Source organism: Tinamus guttatus, unplaced genomic scaffold (genome assembly GCF_059628265.1).
Source record: "Tinamus guttatus ecotype Peru unplaced genomic scaffold, ASM5962826v1 Tinamus_guttatus_pri_ptg000146l, whole genome shotgun sequence".
Lineage (NCBI taxonomy): Eukaryota > Metazoa > Chordata > Aves > Tinamiformes > Tinamidae > Tinamus > Tinamus guttatus.
Genome location: NW_028288680.1, coordinates 793,977 through 811,711, shown reverse-complemented (window position 1 = coordinate 811,711; position 17,735 = coordinate 793,977). Strand labels below are relative to the sequence as shown.

General features: G+C 35.5%; 1 protein-coding gene across 1 annotated transcript in view; it reads right to left on the bottom strand.

The window, feature by feature from the left end:
• Positions 1-17,735, bottom strand: part of PRUNE2 (prune homolog 2 with BCH domain) — a 134,353-nt gene that overhangs the window by 98,124 nt on the left and 18,494 nt on the right. Inside the window, exons 2-4 of the mRNA XM_088522079.1 lie at positions 3,858-3,962; positions 2,552-2,754; positions 778-941 (exon numbers count right to left, since the gene is read on the bottom strand). Coding sequence (XP_088378205.1) covers positions 778-941; positions 2,552-2,754; positions 3,858-3,962 — 472 coding nt within the window. The remainder of the gene's footprint in view (positions 1-777; positions 942-2,551; positions 2,755-3,857; positions 3,963-17,735) is intronic.

Sequence of the window (17,735 nt, the reverse complement as noted above, 5' to 3'; positions counted from 1 at the left end):
TCCTTATTAAGCATGTGCAAATTACTTTCTTGAAAATAAATTTAACGGTTACATCAATTTAAAGCTATTGCCTTTAAAATTCAGTAAACAATAGTAAAATTCAGTAAATAGCTCAAAAACGGCAATTGGTTCTTCACAACTTCAGGTTTTTTTTCATTAAAGAGTTACAGCACAGAAACTCAAGAAATTATACAAATGATAAACTACAAAGACAGAAATGAGCATATTTCTGACTACAGAAGTCTCACTGGTTTGCACTGTACTGTGCAAACAATACAGGAGAAAAGGAATGTGTTAATGAAGATTTTGTGACAGCATTATTGAATATGCCAAGTTTCATATCACACCTCTAAAACATGATTCTATACAAATCATCACCATCAAGAGAAGCTTTAACATGTAAGCATTAGATTCCCATCCATACTGTTGTCCACAGGCAGGCAGAGCCGAACTGTCAATACTGCACAGCCCCTGGAATCGAAGTGGGAACTGCACAGCTATTCCAGCTACCCAGCTGGTATGTCGACAGCTCCATTTAATATTCTTGTCTAGTGATACAGCAAAGACCTCTCATGCCTATTTTTAAATGCACATTTTTAATATCCAATATAATGTTACTCTTTAACAAACTCTTTACTCCCTGCTTCTTTTATGAAGCTTCCCGTGGTCTTTAAAGGGATTGTTAACCAAAGAATGGATCACAGTCTTTCTGCATGAGCAGATTCAGAAACACTCCATTAAACCTTTCAGTATTTAATATAAAGAGTAATCTCTCACCTCTGAGGAGATAAGCCAGTTGCTGAGTGATTAACTCTGGTGCCTCTTGAAGAATCTCTTTTACTACTAGAGAGGAAGAAGATGCTTGTAACTCCAGGCTGCCATCACATTGCTCATCCGGATTGATGACTTTGACAACAGCTGATTCCAAACTTTTATCCTCACTATCAAGTAAATTTAAAAAATTATATATGATTTTCTTTACAACTGCTTGATCTTTAAATATCCCCATACACACATATTAATTATTTGGGTAGTACTAGATTTTAACAGCCAAACACTTTCAAAAAATGTCAGGATATAATACTAAGGTTATTTTTATTGAAATTCTACTATGAGGCCAAAAAAAAAAGTAATCAACTCCTTCACAGCCTCAGTATAATTTTGGAATGAAAGAATTAGTTTATTTATTGTTTGCTATTTCAACAGAACTTAAATGTTTCCATTTTGACTCTACCAAATTCTTTTAAAAATTATAATTACCAAAGCCTATTTATATGTGTACTGAAACTATCACTCTTCACAGACAGGAGATTTGATATTTTCACCATTTAATACATTGGTTGCCTACAAAGTATCTTTATTTTGCATTTGCTCAGTTTCTGATTCTGCTTATAACCCAAAGCCAAATTAGATCTAATACTATAAAATGCACATCGTAATTCTATAAAAGAAAGAAACACAGAAAATAATAAATATAACGCAAATCTTGCAAATAATGTTTATTTTGCAGAAGTGAATGAAGCACTGAGTTGATCGTAGTTGTTAACGAATCAATGGCTATGAGTTCATTACATATATCTCATTTTAGATTTTAGTTATTTTTCTTCAAGTCTGTAAACCCCTCAGGGTAGAAGAGCACATTTTGGGAGCAAGTGGGAGGAGTCTAGCAGGACAGCTATCAGTAAAGATAGAAAGGAATATTATCATATTCATCAGGAAGGAAGTTCTAAAGAGAGCTGGAAGCAGAGAGCGTTCTCCGCGCTAGACAGACAGGCAGACCTTTATAAAGAAGCCTTCTCTAGAAGATTCACCCGGGCATTTAGCGATTACCTCCTAAGGACAAGGAGATGAAATACAATCTTTCACAGAGGAACTTTGTGCCTTTGGCACTGAGGATGTTTTGAGAAAACTGCTGCAGTTTTGAGGACTGTAATAGCCTAGCAACCAAACAAAAAGTCCTGACGAAGTGAAAGCAGAATCCTCTATACTGCTGGATGTATTTATAACACACTGTGTTTAATGATTAGGTTTTCTTTAAGGACAGTATTTTTCTCCACAGTATGTCTCAATTAAACTTTTATCTACTCTTAGATAGATCTTAACAGCAAATATGCTTTCGCCACCTCCAGATCAACATTCCTTTGCTGGAAGCCAAGTAAGAAGCTGAAAAAACAACCGTTCTCTTATTTACTAACCACAAGCAATTATTTAAACTAAATTAAAATATCTAACTTAAGTTCTGGGAAGACAGAAAATAATAAAAAAAGGACCATCAAAAGTGATGGCAAGATGCCTAAATTTAGTTTGGTGTATGCACTGAGCATAATGAAACAAATATATAATAAATATAACTATATCTATCTATATTTTAAATATATCTGTATCTATAAATATGTATACAAATATATATTAAAAATATATATTAAGTTTCTTTATTTCTATGACTTCACAGAAAAGCAATAAGGACTGCATAAATATCACGGAAATCTTACTCAGAAAAACTTTAAAATAAGCCCAAATAAACTGTCTCGTTGTATATACAATATAATACCTTGTCAGCATGCTGCTGTTTACAAGTGTTAAAGACAATTTCCCTTCATCATTCAGCTGGTGTAAATTGATTTCATCTCGGAAGATATAGAGCGACTCAGGGATATTCAATTCCTCCAGGATAAATCTTGTTTCTGTAAAGTAGCTGAAGTCTCTTCGTGGTATGTTCAACACCGGTAAGCAAAGAACATCAGGAGGGCTGACCTGTAATGTAGGCATATATTGGTCATAGTTGCATAAAATAATAAGACTTGTTTTTCATTAGGAAGCTTTTTTACCGATCTGAGCAATTAGAAATAGGTTGAATTATCTCCCTTTTACTTCTGTCTCTACAAACAGCAGAAACAACCATCTTTTACTTCTTTTGTTGTTATTCTGTCTCTATGCACATCCAGAGCAGTTGTTAGGAGGCAAAAGATATATATGCAGTTTTGAAAAAGACTCACTACTATTTTTCAGCAAAAGATAGTTATCTCTAAAATTCTGTAAACACAAATTAGAAATGTTCGGGTTAATTGGATTCCAGTGTTTAAAACCGTAATCAAAATATGCCTTTTAAAATTGACTGTTCTGCATTTCTGACAGTGAATGAAGATGCAGGTCGATCAAAATATACATTTAGACAAGCCACTTAACTTCTGTAAAGTAACCTCCTGATCAAAGTCAGCCAGTACCACTGACTTCAGCCAAGTCAGGAGGCAATCTTCTCATTCCCACTAAGATTTTTTATAAAATGCGGAGAAGACCTTTACATTCTTTGAATGTGATTCTTAAAGATAGGAAATTCTTCAGACCACTGGCTGTCTTTCATGATATCCACATTCAATGCTCAGCATACCAGCACTTAACGCAGTGGGGACTTGTGAGCCCAAATTTAAATAGTAATAAATAACCAACAATTAATAGTGACCTATTAAACAATTAATAGTGATCCAACAGTCTATTAAAAGCATTTACCAAAAGATCTGTGATTTGAATTGCAGGCCTCAGGGTGTAATCCATACTGGTGCTGAAGAGACTTGCAGGCAATCTATGCATTGCTTAAATCAAATGTAGCTGATATATAAATCACTGGCAAGTGCACAGCAGTGATTTTTGTTCCTATTGAACAAGCCTCCTAGTGTATGCCCGCTCATTAACTTCCATGTGGAAAAAAGACATCTAGATTCTTTCTATTTAAAAATCTCACCTTTGACTGTAACAAAATCATTGTCCCAACTATTTTTCTACAGTATGTTTCCATTTGCTTAACAATAAGATGTCTATAACAAATTAGTTATGATCCTTTTCTGCATTTCTTTCCTTACCTTATCTAGAAAGTAGGCATAGGTCAGAGCAGAAATGAGAGAATCCAAATCACAGGATTTATTCCCAAGAACAACATGGACTTTCTCCAGGCGTTTGCTCCTGTTCTGTAACACAATGGAAGACAAATGCAGCAGGTGACATTGGGCTCCACCAAAATACAAGTTAAATATCTGGATTGTATAATCTAGTTGTAATATTTTTTACAGTTTGCCCAAAGAATTTAGCTTTTGTGGGATCAGACATGTTTCCTCAGCTTTGCAGCTCTAAAGAAAGACTAATAAGAAATTCTAAAGAAATTTGGGTTTCATAAAAGACTCATGTTTAGAACTTATGTACTAACCAGAAAGTATTCCATCTAAGTAGCAGATAACAGAGACACAGCTTCACGCATAAATGGAAAAAAATATTGAAAATGTTTCCCAAACCTAGTAAGAAATGCAGTGGAAATAGACACAGCAAACCATACACAAAAACTCTGATTTTAATTTTCCCTTTTTTATCACTTGGTTAAAATCTGTAATTAGACAGATAGGATTTTGTCCTGACTCTTCAGAAGCTGAACAGTACCAAGGGTTTTGCATGCCAAATGACAAGTCTTCCTATCTGTCTTACTATGTACATTGTTAATGCCAAGCTGACTACATGAAAATATTCGTTTTCTTTTAATGAGATATGCTTAATTTGAGAAGCGTATCTGTGTGACACTAAGGTACATACCTCAGAACCAAAAGTGTGCTTTAATTTCTTTTTGTTTAGCCTTTAGACATTTTGAATTAGTATTCTGCACTTTATTGAGTAAAATTCTAATCCTTCTATTAAAAGGATATAACTAGTATATCATCCTCTATAATTTTAACTGTGTCATTTTTTAAAACAAACCTTCCTTCTTTGTGTGTCTAATCTGGGTACAAGAAAGATATTTAGTTCTCTTTTCATTATATGGGACACAGTGGTGAAAATACCTTTGAGTAATAAAACCAGGACAAATATTCTATACTCCCTAGGTGTTGGCAAAGAAACTAGAAAACACAGACAGCTTTCTGAACAGTACGGTGTCTGCTGCAGATTATGTTCATTTAAACTGTAGGCCTTTGCACACAGGAAACACATTTATAAGATGCTGCCTTTATCAAATTGTTCTTGTACAGCGTACACTTCTGTCTAGTCTGCTGCCTGAAAGAATGAATATAAAAATCAGGAGCTAGTGCTTTTCTTAGGACTTTTCGATGACAGAGACTTTTTTCTTTAGCTTCTTCCCAAGAACATAGCAACTGACATAACCTGGAAAAGGAGAAAAATAAGTGATCTCCATATTGACCGTTAATTCTACAGATTGATTCACCTATAGGAATCCAATACAACCAACAGCATCTAAAATTTTAAGCAACCTGATGCTATTCTATATCTATATAAGCTACATCTATAAATGTTCTGTATCTACATTACCTATGTCTACAAAATTATTTGCTTCCTTGGTTCACATTCCAAAACACACAAACCCACATACCACTAGCAAGGACCCTGTACACTAAACTTAGTTTCAGTGACAAATGTCTGCCCCATTCATCAGCCCAAATGCTGCTTTTTTTCTCAAAAAATAAGAGAAATTTGGGTGTTCTTTTAAAAATTCATCGTGGTGCCCTGGAGCACAATGATTTACAACTTACACATTTGTTTTGAAAATTTATGTTAGATACAATTTAGCTACACACTTAGCTTTTGAGAGCAACACAGCTCTCAAAAAAGAGAAAATTATGTGAGAGAAGGCCAAGAACTTCCAAAGATGGAAATATTCCTTTGTCTTTCCAATTGTTTAGAGAGAAAAGAAGCATTCACATTTCTTTAATGTGTCATCACTTCCCCCCTCTCCAATGTCTCTTCTGTGATGGATGAATAGTTACATTAAGTTTAAACATTTGCAAGGTTGAAAGTTTGCAAATCTTTAAATTTGCAAACTTTAGGGGCCCTACACTTGACCCTGCTGAAGAAATGAGAAGAGCACTGGTTTAAAGGGCAGAATACAGAGAGATCACAGTAAAGCAAAAAAACCTCTGAAGCACGCCCCCCTACACACACCTTATGGAGAAGGGTCTCCATAATCCAAGGATATCAATGTAATATCTGATGTCTAATCTTCAACTCCAGCACACCAGTAATTCAGATAACACAAGAGAAGCAAAACAGACTGTAAAAAGAGGCTATTTCTGCTCTTAAAAGCTCAGAAACAACAAATTTGAGCAGGAGTTTACAACTCTTTAAAACAGCAGTAGGCAAAACAACATTGAGGGGGTGTATTACTTGGCCAGATTGTTGACCTGTTAAACCTTTTGGTTTAAACCTCCAGAACTTTTTGGTCCTTGACTTTTAGCACATGCAATAGAGGTAAAACAGGTCTCGCTCAGTACTTCTTATACTGTTCTGCAACAAGCTTTTTTTCATAAACTTGTAATTTTATGTTTGATAAAAATACGTGCTTATTAAAGAATTCAAATTTGCATTTCACAGATTTTGAGATTAAAATGGACTATCAGAGTAAAACAGCAAGGAAAGTTTGCTCTTCACATTCTGGTAATGTTGGGCGCATCAATGAGCAAGAGAGGTAAGGTCTACAAGAATTTTCAGAGTATAATTTAGTCAAAAATTATAAGATATTTGTGGTTACGCGCCTAAACAAAATCCTCCCTTTTTAGAACAATTATTCTTATCCATAGAAGCAATCTGTCAAAAAATATTTCAGTGAAACAGTCTAGATTTGATATATCATAGATTAAGCTTGCAGAAATAGTACCAGCTACAGTGAGAAATTCCATTTGCCTCTTTGCTTCAAGTAGGGCTGAAGATAACGAGAAAATAGAAACGCAAAGTTAAGCAGCTCCCCAAAGCACACAGATGGACCTCCAGCCTATAGATAAGAGCCGTGCCCTATGTATTAGCACACAGATCAACATAAAAACGTTCATGCTCTCCCTGCACTGAGCAATACATAAATACTGAATTATTTCCCTTCCCGTTCCCCAGTGACAACCACTTAAATAATACAGCCATATGCAAAAATAATATCTGTTTAACCTATTCACATCGGACAGTTTCACAATTCAAGTATCTTTTGTATTTGACACAGGTATTTATCTGCCAAAATTGCAGTCAATGGAGTCAATATGCTAACAGATTAGCTGGACAAATAAACAGTATCTTTCCCTCCCCGTTTTAATGCAGGAGATCTCCTTGCACCCGTGCCACAGATACTTTATCTATAAGAAGCTTAGTAACAATCAAGGAGTCTGAGCAAGTTAAATATTCTTCTATTCTGTGCTAAATGGACAGGATGTGAAAAAACATTATCAGATAAAGGTTCAACTCCACAAATTCTCAAGCAATATAAAACTCAGCACTGCATCAAACATTCATCTAAGCACAAATGGGTACTCTAGCAATTCTATACTGAAAACACTTTATTAGCCTCTGATGTGATTCAAAGCATTTTAGACAGAACTCTAAAATCAGTACTTTCAGCATAACATCACTGCCTCTGCTAAACATTATTGGCAAAAGAATGTACCATTCATGGATAAAACTCATCATGATATACTTTTTCAGGAATAAACAGGTATTGTAGTCGATAACCACAGTGTGGCTTGCTGCAGGTTTTAAAACCCTTAAGAGCTAGCAAAAAAGAGGGTGCTGATAGGTCTGATAGTTCTGAAGCTGCATTAAGGGAAAGAATTGAATAAATGATTACAAAAATATTTTCTTATTGATTTGAATGATTTTTAAGATCAATGGGACACTCAAAACAAACTTTTCTTTAATATTCCAGGGTTTCAATTGACTCTATTAATATAAACAGTGCACTGCACAAAAGAATTGTTCCCCAAAAGGTGGCCTCTCACATCAGATACCGGCTTTCAAAGAGCACACGAAACAAATGGCATTTTCTCACTTGGATGACAACATCAACTCTGAAAGACTTAAATGGAAAGATTCTTCTGTTGAGTTAGTTCACCCAGGCTCAGGAGAGGTGATGCCTCTTCCTTCCATGGCTGTTCAGAAACCAACATGACACTAGTACACACTATTGCATGTTTTTGTGGCTTAACTTCTTGATTTGCTTTCTTCTAGATCAAGATACAAGGTGGACCTTACCCAGAAAGTCCTCACATGCTGATGTGGAGAATCAGAGTATCTTTTCTCTTTGCCTTTCCTCTGCTCTTCTCTTCATCAAGCATAACTTTATTCTCTTCGCTTTCTCCTCGGCTACAAGGCTGATTTCACAAGTGCAGCTCCCGGGGTAGCTTTTTATTACCTTATTACCTTACTGATTCTCTTTAGTAACAGCCTCCTAAACATCACCGTGCCACCTCAACGCTCTCCATGAAAGCAACGTTGATGTCTGCCCTCCCAGGGCCATGCACGCTGATTCTTTACCTCACAGCAGGAAGACTGCTTTCTCTTCTGCCATCTCAAACATAACTACTGCTAATCAGACTCCTAGGAGACAAGCAGGCACATGGATCAGAGGCTTCCTCCCTTAGCTCACCAGATTTTCCTTTCTTCTAAGAAAAGAAGCCAGCAGAAAAGTCCAGTCAGGCAGGAGAGGCTTAAAATTGTGAGATTTAGCTGCAATAGGACTGCAAAAAGTGGTAACTTCATCTAACGTAGCTAAACCTGAGAGGAATCATGAGTTAGAGCCCTCAATATCTCCAAGAATTCTAAATTTTAAGAGCTGGATGATGAAATTAGAATTTATCAGTTAAACTACATCACTGACTATTAATCTCAGTGTTAACAGGCTTTTATTCAGCTTGATTAAAGGTAATATGCAAAATGACTCTGGATATATATGATAATTAAAGAAAAATATGGCAGAGACGTACTTCCATATGCATGGCAAAATACCTAAATACTCGGGCAAAGGACAAGATAATAATATTGCTAGATTTTTATGATATTTACTTACGAAAGAGAGATTTTTGTACTTCTTCAGCAGCTTTGGAATTGTATCTCCAAAACACAAGTACAATTTCTTGAGTAGTCATTCTGGAGTACATTTTGTATTTGCTTCAGATCAGGCAGTATTATACCTACATCTGCCTGAAGGCTTTTAAGTTGATTATCTTTCTCTCTTGCCAAAGAAATGGCTTTAAGCCAAGGCAACGTTAATTTAATATTTTATGCAAAGTTCAAGTTAGTTTAATATTTCATAAGCCTTTTCACGATAAAGCTTGATCTTGGCCTGGAAAAAAAAAAAAAAAGACGGTCCACAGACTTGACAGGTCGTTGCTTTCTCCTACTATTTGAGGTCTGTAGAAAAAAATATTCTACTTCTCTGCCCCTGCAATATCCCATTTATCATTATAGCTTATGTAGTATATGATACACACACTGGGTAACTGTACAGTCATCATATGGTTGCACAGAGGATTAACAAACAGATTTTTCAACAAATATCAATCCTACTGGTAGAATGTCATATAAAATAAAAGGTCAATTCTCTAAACCCATACCATGTGCTTTTGAGAAGGAGACATAACCTTACAAAAAAAAATGAACACATATGGAAGTGAGATAAAAATTCAATGCCATTTTCAAAAGTAAGTGGATAGGCATAAAATATATCTAAGATCTTCACTGTCAAATAAGATCACTAAAATATGACAAAGGACTGTGACTAATCTACAACAAAGACCAGCATAATGCTTTCACACCTTGTATGTCATTAATATAGAACCTATCTGGAGCTTAGGGGATATACAAATGCATACATATTAATATGTACACATATATATTGTTTACTTATTAATATGTGCATGTACCCATGTAGGTATACACACACACACACACATTCTACAATTCATCACTTCCCAAAATCAGACTGCTCCACCGGAACATGCCACTTCTTCAAAATATTTAATGGAAATGAAGCAGGCTACATATCTGACAGGCAGCCAGGCAAACAGTCTGTCCTGTGATCATTCCTGGAATTTCCAGAAGACAGAAGCTTTTTTCTGCAGTCATTTCTCATCAAGAATTTGCTCCTGTAGCTGAGAATTCAATTCAACACTGCTGCATGACCAACAGGCCCTTATTTAGCCATTTGGAGATGAATGATCGTACAAGGAACAATTCCTACCAACTGAAAACATTTACTGTCTTTTTTTATTCGCAGAGTATATCTACATGCAAAGCTGTTCTCCCTGTTCCTGAAATACCTTGCAACTTATTTATCATACCAGTTATCCACATTGTGAAAAATAACAATTGACAATGATTTCTACATGCCATTTTTGAAAAAAGAATAGTTGCAGTAATCAAATAAAGCACAAATTAATGCCATTTAAATTTCAAAAGAATTGCTGCAATTAAAAACACAGTCTTGTTGGCTGAACTTAAAATTCAGTGGTTTGTCACTGATTTTTCCTCATGTTTTCTAAGCTTATGCTCCATGGTTTCTCAAAAACAAATTTGCTTTTAGTGCCACCTTTGAGACACTACTTGCAGTGGATTGTGGATGTGTATGCCACATGACACACCTGGCAGTATCTGGATTTCAAAATGGGTCATTTCTCAAGTAAAGGATACATACACATCAACACTGTGTGTTTACACACAGTTTGGAATCATAACTTTGGCAGGAGAGGTTTTGACCCCGATTTTGCCCTTCATTATGGTGGACAGGTATTGCATACACTGTCTTAGACAACAACCCTTCCATGTTTTCATGGCACAAGAACAACAACGGGGGCAGGGACCTATTTAAATGGCCTCAGGCTGAGTAAAGATATTAATGCAGCCTTTCCTGCTAAGCCAAAACAGGAAATACTCTAGTATGACTGAACAAGAAAAATGTTCCCAGCAGAATGATTCCTTAAGCCTCAATCAGCTGTACCTCAACAGCCTGTCAACGGGACTCTGCATCAAAGAATTTCCTGAAGGAAAAAAAAAAATCAAAATTCCCCTCTTGCTTTTTCGCTTTATTAATTTGAACAGCAAATGAGTTAATGTGCTCTACACAAGATTAGTGGTTCCACCGAACAACTAAATAGAAGCATATAGTATACAAAAAATCAGCTCTGCAAAAGGAAAGGGCCTGTTTTATGGGATTTGTTTGGCCTCTTAAGGATCAAAGTGCCACTTGAGATACTAAAAACAAACAAGGTAAAACCAGGGAGCACATTTACCTGCGGAGCAGAGGCCAGATTAATTAGTGAGTTATGTGCTGTATCAGGAGGTGACCGGTATCAACAATATCCTACATCCTGCACTGTGGAATTTGTATAAATTACAGAGAGAAAAGCAAAAGTCAGAGAAGGAAAAAAAAGAAACTTAATGAAGAAAAGGAACTTTGACTCAAATGATGTAAGTTTTTAGTTGCTCTGTCACAGATTTAACGTCTGACCTCAGGTAGTTTAAGAACCTTAAACTTTTCTCTACAACGGAGAGTAATTTTACAGCAGAGAACGAATTTATTGAAAGTTATGAGATCCTTGAAACCGTGTTGTCCAGTAGCCTTTAGTGTACAGCTTACTGTTTCTTAAGCAGTGCAGATTAGTGCAGGATATGTACCGAGAGACACTAAAGACCACACAGTCAAGTGAGACACAAGTCTTGTGTGACTCAATATGTGATCATATAATAACAATGAATTATCTGTGTTTATATAAGCAATGTATAAACTATCCTTTCCTGATTAATTGTATCATCTTGCAATCTCTTTCCCATTTTTATCAATAGTGAGCACATAAAGCATTTATAACTATGTTTATATACACTTATAGGCAAACATAAGCATTACTATGAATGATTACATCTTCATTTTGCTTTAAACCCTCTGTCTCCTTTCCATCATGAACCATGTTTTAAATGATTAAAACTAGTCTATGCTAAAAACAAAATCATAGACACAATCTTTACTTTCAGACTTACTTGGATTCTCATTAGTGACATGCATTGAAATACTTGACACACCTTTAGCCAAGAGAGACAAATCATGGCTGGAAGAGCTAAGAGGCTAAACTCACTGTTTGCTTTTTTTCAGTATGTTTTTGAAACTCTGTTATGTTAAAAATGCCTTTGTTTTTTTCCCCTCACACTCTAGTAAGTCTAGTAAGCCTTGAGTCTCCAAAGAGAGGCAGTATTTTCTTACATTGTTCTGATTTTAGTCACCATTTCTTTTACCATGCTAAAAACCTGAAACCAATTAACAGTACTCCTCTTTTGCCCTTTATGCCAGATGCACACACTGATGTCCAGAATAATTTTCCCCAAATCCCCTTCTTACCACTGATAGTTTCTTCTTGCGTGAGAGAATTACAATAAGATTGTACAAGTGTCTTTCTTAGAGATAGATAGCAAGTTGACCTGTTGCAAAACTAACCATGCATTAAAAATTGTCTTCCAGAGCTGCATTATTGGTGAAGTGACAGTGCATTAGCAAACGAAAATGCAAAGTGAATTTATTGATTGATTTTACAAAATAATCTATTTTGTGATTTGGGATGTTATGAAGAAAAAGAAACATACACACCATTATGAGAAGTCATTGATCTTTTATATATACATTGACTGATGTTTGTATTCCATATAGATCCCTGAATTGCCTCACTATAGTAGTTACATCAGAGCCTTACATGTGTTGCATGAGTTACATAAAATGCATAATCACATCCATTTAATACATCTGACATATATATGCTTTTTAGTAGATACCTAGCCACTCATAAACCTAAAACATGTGCTCCAATATTCTTCAAAATGTCCAGGGTGTCCAATACTCCTCTTTACATTCATGATATAAGAAGTAAAAAAATGGAAAGTAATTAGACTGCTAGACAAGTCAGACTGTTTTGAGGCTTGGATGTAAAGAATATGGCACCTTATGAAGCCATATGCATGTCATCCATACATCATGCATGGATGGATCCTCTTTCTCCGACTGTATGGGCTGTTTCCACTCTGCTCCTGAATTCTGAACAGGTCTTTAACACCAACCCACTGAGCACTTCTTGGAGCTGCCTGAAACCAACTCAGTGGGTTTGTCTCTGTAAGAAAACCAAATCAAAAATTTCCACCATGGTACAGACCCACCCTTCCAACACAAATCAAAAAGGCCTAATCCAAAACTCACAACAATATGGTTCACCCTAGACCTTCATACATGCTTACTTTAGCTGTGGTCCTATGAGTCAAACACACTCTCCTTTGGACTACCGATCACTTTTCAGAGCAGGATCACTGTGAAAACGCAGTGCTGATGTATCCAAAGGCAGACATATGAGATGTAAGGGCTAGTCCTGTACTATATTTGACCAGTTAATATCTCTGCTGATATCATTTATTTGAGGGCTTTTTTTTTGCTGCACTCCACATTCCTTGCATATTTCATGTTCTCATGCACAGTCCTCTTTCTGTGATGGCAAACAGTCTCCACAGACCTTTTCAAATTGCTCTTAGCTGACAAAATATGTTTCAGCATAAACACTGCACAAAACCTTTTCTGAATCAGACCTCCCCATCTATCCTTGAAGCATTAAGAAGGGATTCAAACATATTTCCTTGACACCATTTGACTAACTGCAGAATTTTGCTATGTTTTAAGCACACTATTGACTGCATTAAATAACCTCATAATCACATTTAAAAGCTTAGTGATCTGGTGCCACCAATACACTAAAATATATGATAACAAATGCAGTCAGCATTTTCCATACCATATGGTTGTAAATGTTATTCTGCAGGGAACCAATTAAAACTATGGAAAACTTGGAACATGGACATATGGAACAAAACAAAGCAACTTATCTTGTCACCATGGTGCTTGCTCAGTACATCGATTAGGGAATGGTAATATTGTAGGACAAACAAACGCCACTTTAATTAAAGTGTGCTGAAAGGCAATATACAGTAGCAATCTAAAACATTTATTTTTGTTGTGCTGATGTAGGTTTTTCCTTTAATGAGAGAGAAAGGGTAAAGTAGATTACTGCAGAAACAAAAAAAAAATGTAAATTTTCATATTTGGAGAAGTGCAACATTAGTATTAATTTATTGAAAATTTTTCTTCTTTAACATCCAATGATAAAAGCATAGAAAACTGAAAAACAATATTTACATTTCAAGGAAGAATATTTGAAACTGCTAAGGACATAAGGTGTACCAGAGAAAGGTAAGTTTAAGCAGAGACTTAGCCCTAAATGCCTACCCAACACTCTGCCAAGAGGTAACACTCCAGAGGAAAATGTGAATCCAGTGTGGAAGAAATAGCAATCACTTTGCTAAAATGTCCTCCAGAAAAACCAAAGAGGTTTCAGGAGACAGAATCTTGGTTACCTCCTTAGCCTGGGGCAAGCCGAGAGAATTGCCTAAGCCTGCACTTTCCACTGCTTCTTGAGAGTTCAGAGCCACCACGGTTCCAGAGCCCTGCAATCCCTGTGACACAAAGCGCCAAGTAAGAACGTAGACGTTACGCACTTTGGGCAAAGATCCCATTTGCCTATGACACCTTGAGCTGACATACAGATGACAATAATTGAAATAATATTAGATATGATAATTATTACTGCCTCCTGCACTGCAGCTCCAATACACGTTGCTTTGTTTTGACATAGAATATATGCGTCTCTGAGCAGTATTTTAATTTTACCCTGGCTAGAACAGTTGGTACAGAACTGAAGGAACAATTTATGTTAATTCTATTGGTCAGCACAGGAATGATCCAACACAGCCAAGATCTGCCAGGAATTGCAATATAAATACATCTTTGTTACATAAACCTATAGCCGTCTTGTCGCTGGACTGGCAAACACTCCAGACTGTGGTGAGAGCTTCTGTATTGGTAAATAACCCATCGATTGCACAACCAGAATCTATCTGGCACAGGAGTTCAGTTTAGGCAAACCTTTCTGACAAAAGGTATGCCACACAGAGATGAACAGAAATAATATAGACAACGTATCATACACTAAATACTGTATCAATACTAAAGATGATCCTGGAGAAAATTGTCTAGTATTACTTTAAAGCATTGAAATAATAGATGGAATCATTCAAAGCGTAATTACAGGTAAATTCATTCACTGCCTATGTTATGAAGCCTGCACAAAAATACATTTCTTTAAATATATGTTACACCTTTTATTTCTATCTAAAAAAATGACTAAGTATTAACAAAATAGGAGAACAAGCCATCCAACCAAACAGAGATCTCTTTTTGCTAAGGTTTGGCTCAATTGCACCTATTTTGATTATGGTTTTCACAATGTATTATGATAGAATTTTATTAAGGAGGAAATAATAAACAAATTCTTATGTTAAGAGACACTAATGACTGATTAAATAAGACATGTCCCTCTTTAATCGTGGTTTTGCTGAATATAAAAAATAATCTTATTTAACACCACTACGGGCAATTCATCATCCCTGCTAAACCTGCCGCCCTAGCTAATTCAAAGGATTTCAATACAAATATTTTAGAAAAGAATACAATAACAATAAACAAAACAAATTACATTGCTAATATATAATTTAAAATTACTAATTTCTGAAAAGATCAAGCATATAAACTGGTTTCATATTTAGCGCACCATGCTGTACTTTTAACCCATGGAAATGATTGATAAAGTATATCAAGAACTATGTTCATCACTACATAGTGATTTACTTGATTTTCCTGAACCATCAAGCTCCTGATTTTCAATAAAAAAGAGGCATACATAGACTTCTGCCTTTCATGTAGATAAAAAGGGGCCAAAGGCAAGAAGAGATACATATGCTACTAAAGAATGGTCTGCTTCCTCTCAGTATTCCCTAAGCCTGCACCAAATTATGAACATCTAAACTTGCTTGAAGTGATTCCAAACATTAAAAGAAAAAAATCAGAGAGAACAACATCACTCCATCCATTCTTGCACAGACAAGTCCTAAAAACAAAAGTAAGCTAAGAATATAAATGCAATCTGTGCAAACCAAAATGTCTGACACACAGGAGTGATCATAGTTAGATGGACACTTTTCTCTCTGTAGAGTACAAAAACACTGGTAGAACACTCAGTATGTTTGAAATTAAACAACACTGTCCAACATATGGACTTCCCGTATGCTCCAGGAACACTTTTCCTGTCTATGAGAATGCTCCAACCCATGATCTGAATTTCCTTTGCACTGCAGGGTGCTCAAGGTGGAAAGAAGAAGGGATTTATCACCCCTGCAGTTATTGACACACATCTAGTTAGACATTTGTCAGAACAGGAGTAATGGAAATACAGTTTAGATGAAAAAATGACGATGATTTCATGGCAGTGCAGCATAAGGTCACTCGCTGATCTCTACTTGTTATTTCTTAAGTTTTTTATTTCTGTTGAGTCAGTTGAATAAGTCTCAGCAGATCAGAGGACCATTACATAGCATTTTACAGACTGCAAGTATTTTGAAGAGAAAATATTATTTAGAGTTTTCTTTCCCTTATATGGGGACACGGGTAAAAGCTGGGCTTACATTGCTGTTGAAAGGATATCTGTTCCACATTAATGGAATTAGGAAAGTCTATTAAAAATAAACAGGGCATAATTCTTTCTTTTCTTTTACCAGTTAAACAGGCACAGTATTTTTGCTCAGTATCATTAAAAGAGAGACTGATAAGATCTAATACTAGTATATTTATAGTCAGCCTTCTTTCAGCATTTCATCTGTAGATGAAGTTCATATGTATAAGTAGAAATAAATATTTGCTACTCCTGGAAAATAAATAGTCTTAAAAATATAAATATATATATGTATTTAAAGTACTTAAGAGAGAGCTGAAATACTCCACACATGATCTCACAAATAGATCAGTAAGCTAGCTAAATTTATTTAAGGGGCAGACTGCAAATGCTTTCTGATCTGAGTTGTCTAAGACATGGACAGCATAGCAACATAGAAAGCAAATTCTGTGAGAATGAGCTCTACTGGTAATAATAGACTATTACAACCCTTAGAGAAAATCCAGATCCTCTTACTGAAGTCATATGAAGAATACTGTATATTGTTTTAAAACCAGTCTTATGAATAGACTGTAAGGATTTCCATCAACATGAGGAATGGTATAAAATTCCAGTTTTGCTCTGAAGATATTGAGGAGCATTGGGCCCATAGAACATGCTTCAGTTAACACTAGCAAGAGAAAACACAATTTTTATTCTGCCAACTTTTAGTCTGTGAAATCAATTAATGTCAAGGATAAAAAACGATAGATGTGCTCAACGGTAAGAGAAAATACAGCTTCAAATATCACTTCAAAATGCATAAGGACAAGGGCAAACTTTGTATCACAGTTAACTGAAATCATCATCTGAGTCTGCTCCATGTGAATAGTACATTCTTTTCAAGAATGCTTCAGCATAAAAAACAACATCCAGACAATGTATTAGAGAATATTTAAATATCAAAATCTTTAATTAGTATATGATTTGTCAGAAAAACGGCAATGAGATTTGAAGGTCTGAATACTTTCCAAATTGCAGGACACCAGAGTCTCAGATCATGCTTCTAAGCAGTTCCTTCATCTGTCATGGCTATATGATACCAGTAACATCACAGTACCCAAGAATTAAACTAACAGAGATTCCACAAAATCACTCTAAAAGGCAAAGGAGAAAAAAAAAAAAAGTCAATGTCAATAACATTAATATAATATCAATATCATATAATATCAATATCAATTAAGGCTAAAACCAATTAATGCCTATTTCTCCAAACTGAACTATTTCTCTCTATTTATATATTAAATGACTACCCACTTAATAAATACTCCCTATGGAAGGTGCCTACAGACGGAAGAGGAGTCCAGTTTTCCATTCCCAAGCTGAAGCTTGTAAAATGTCTGGTCAGTACACAGTATGTTT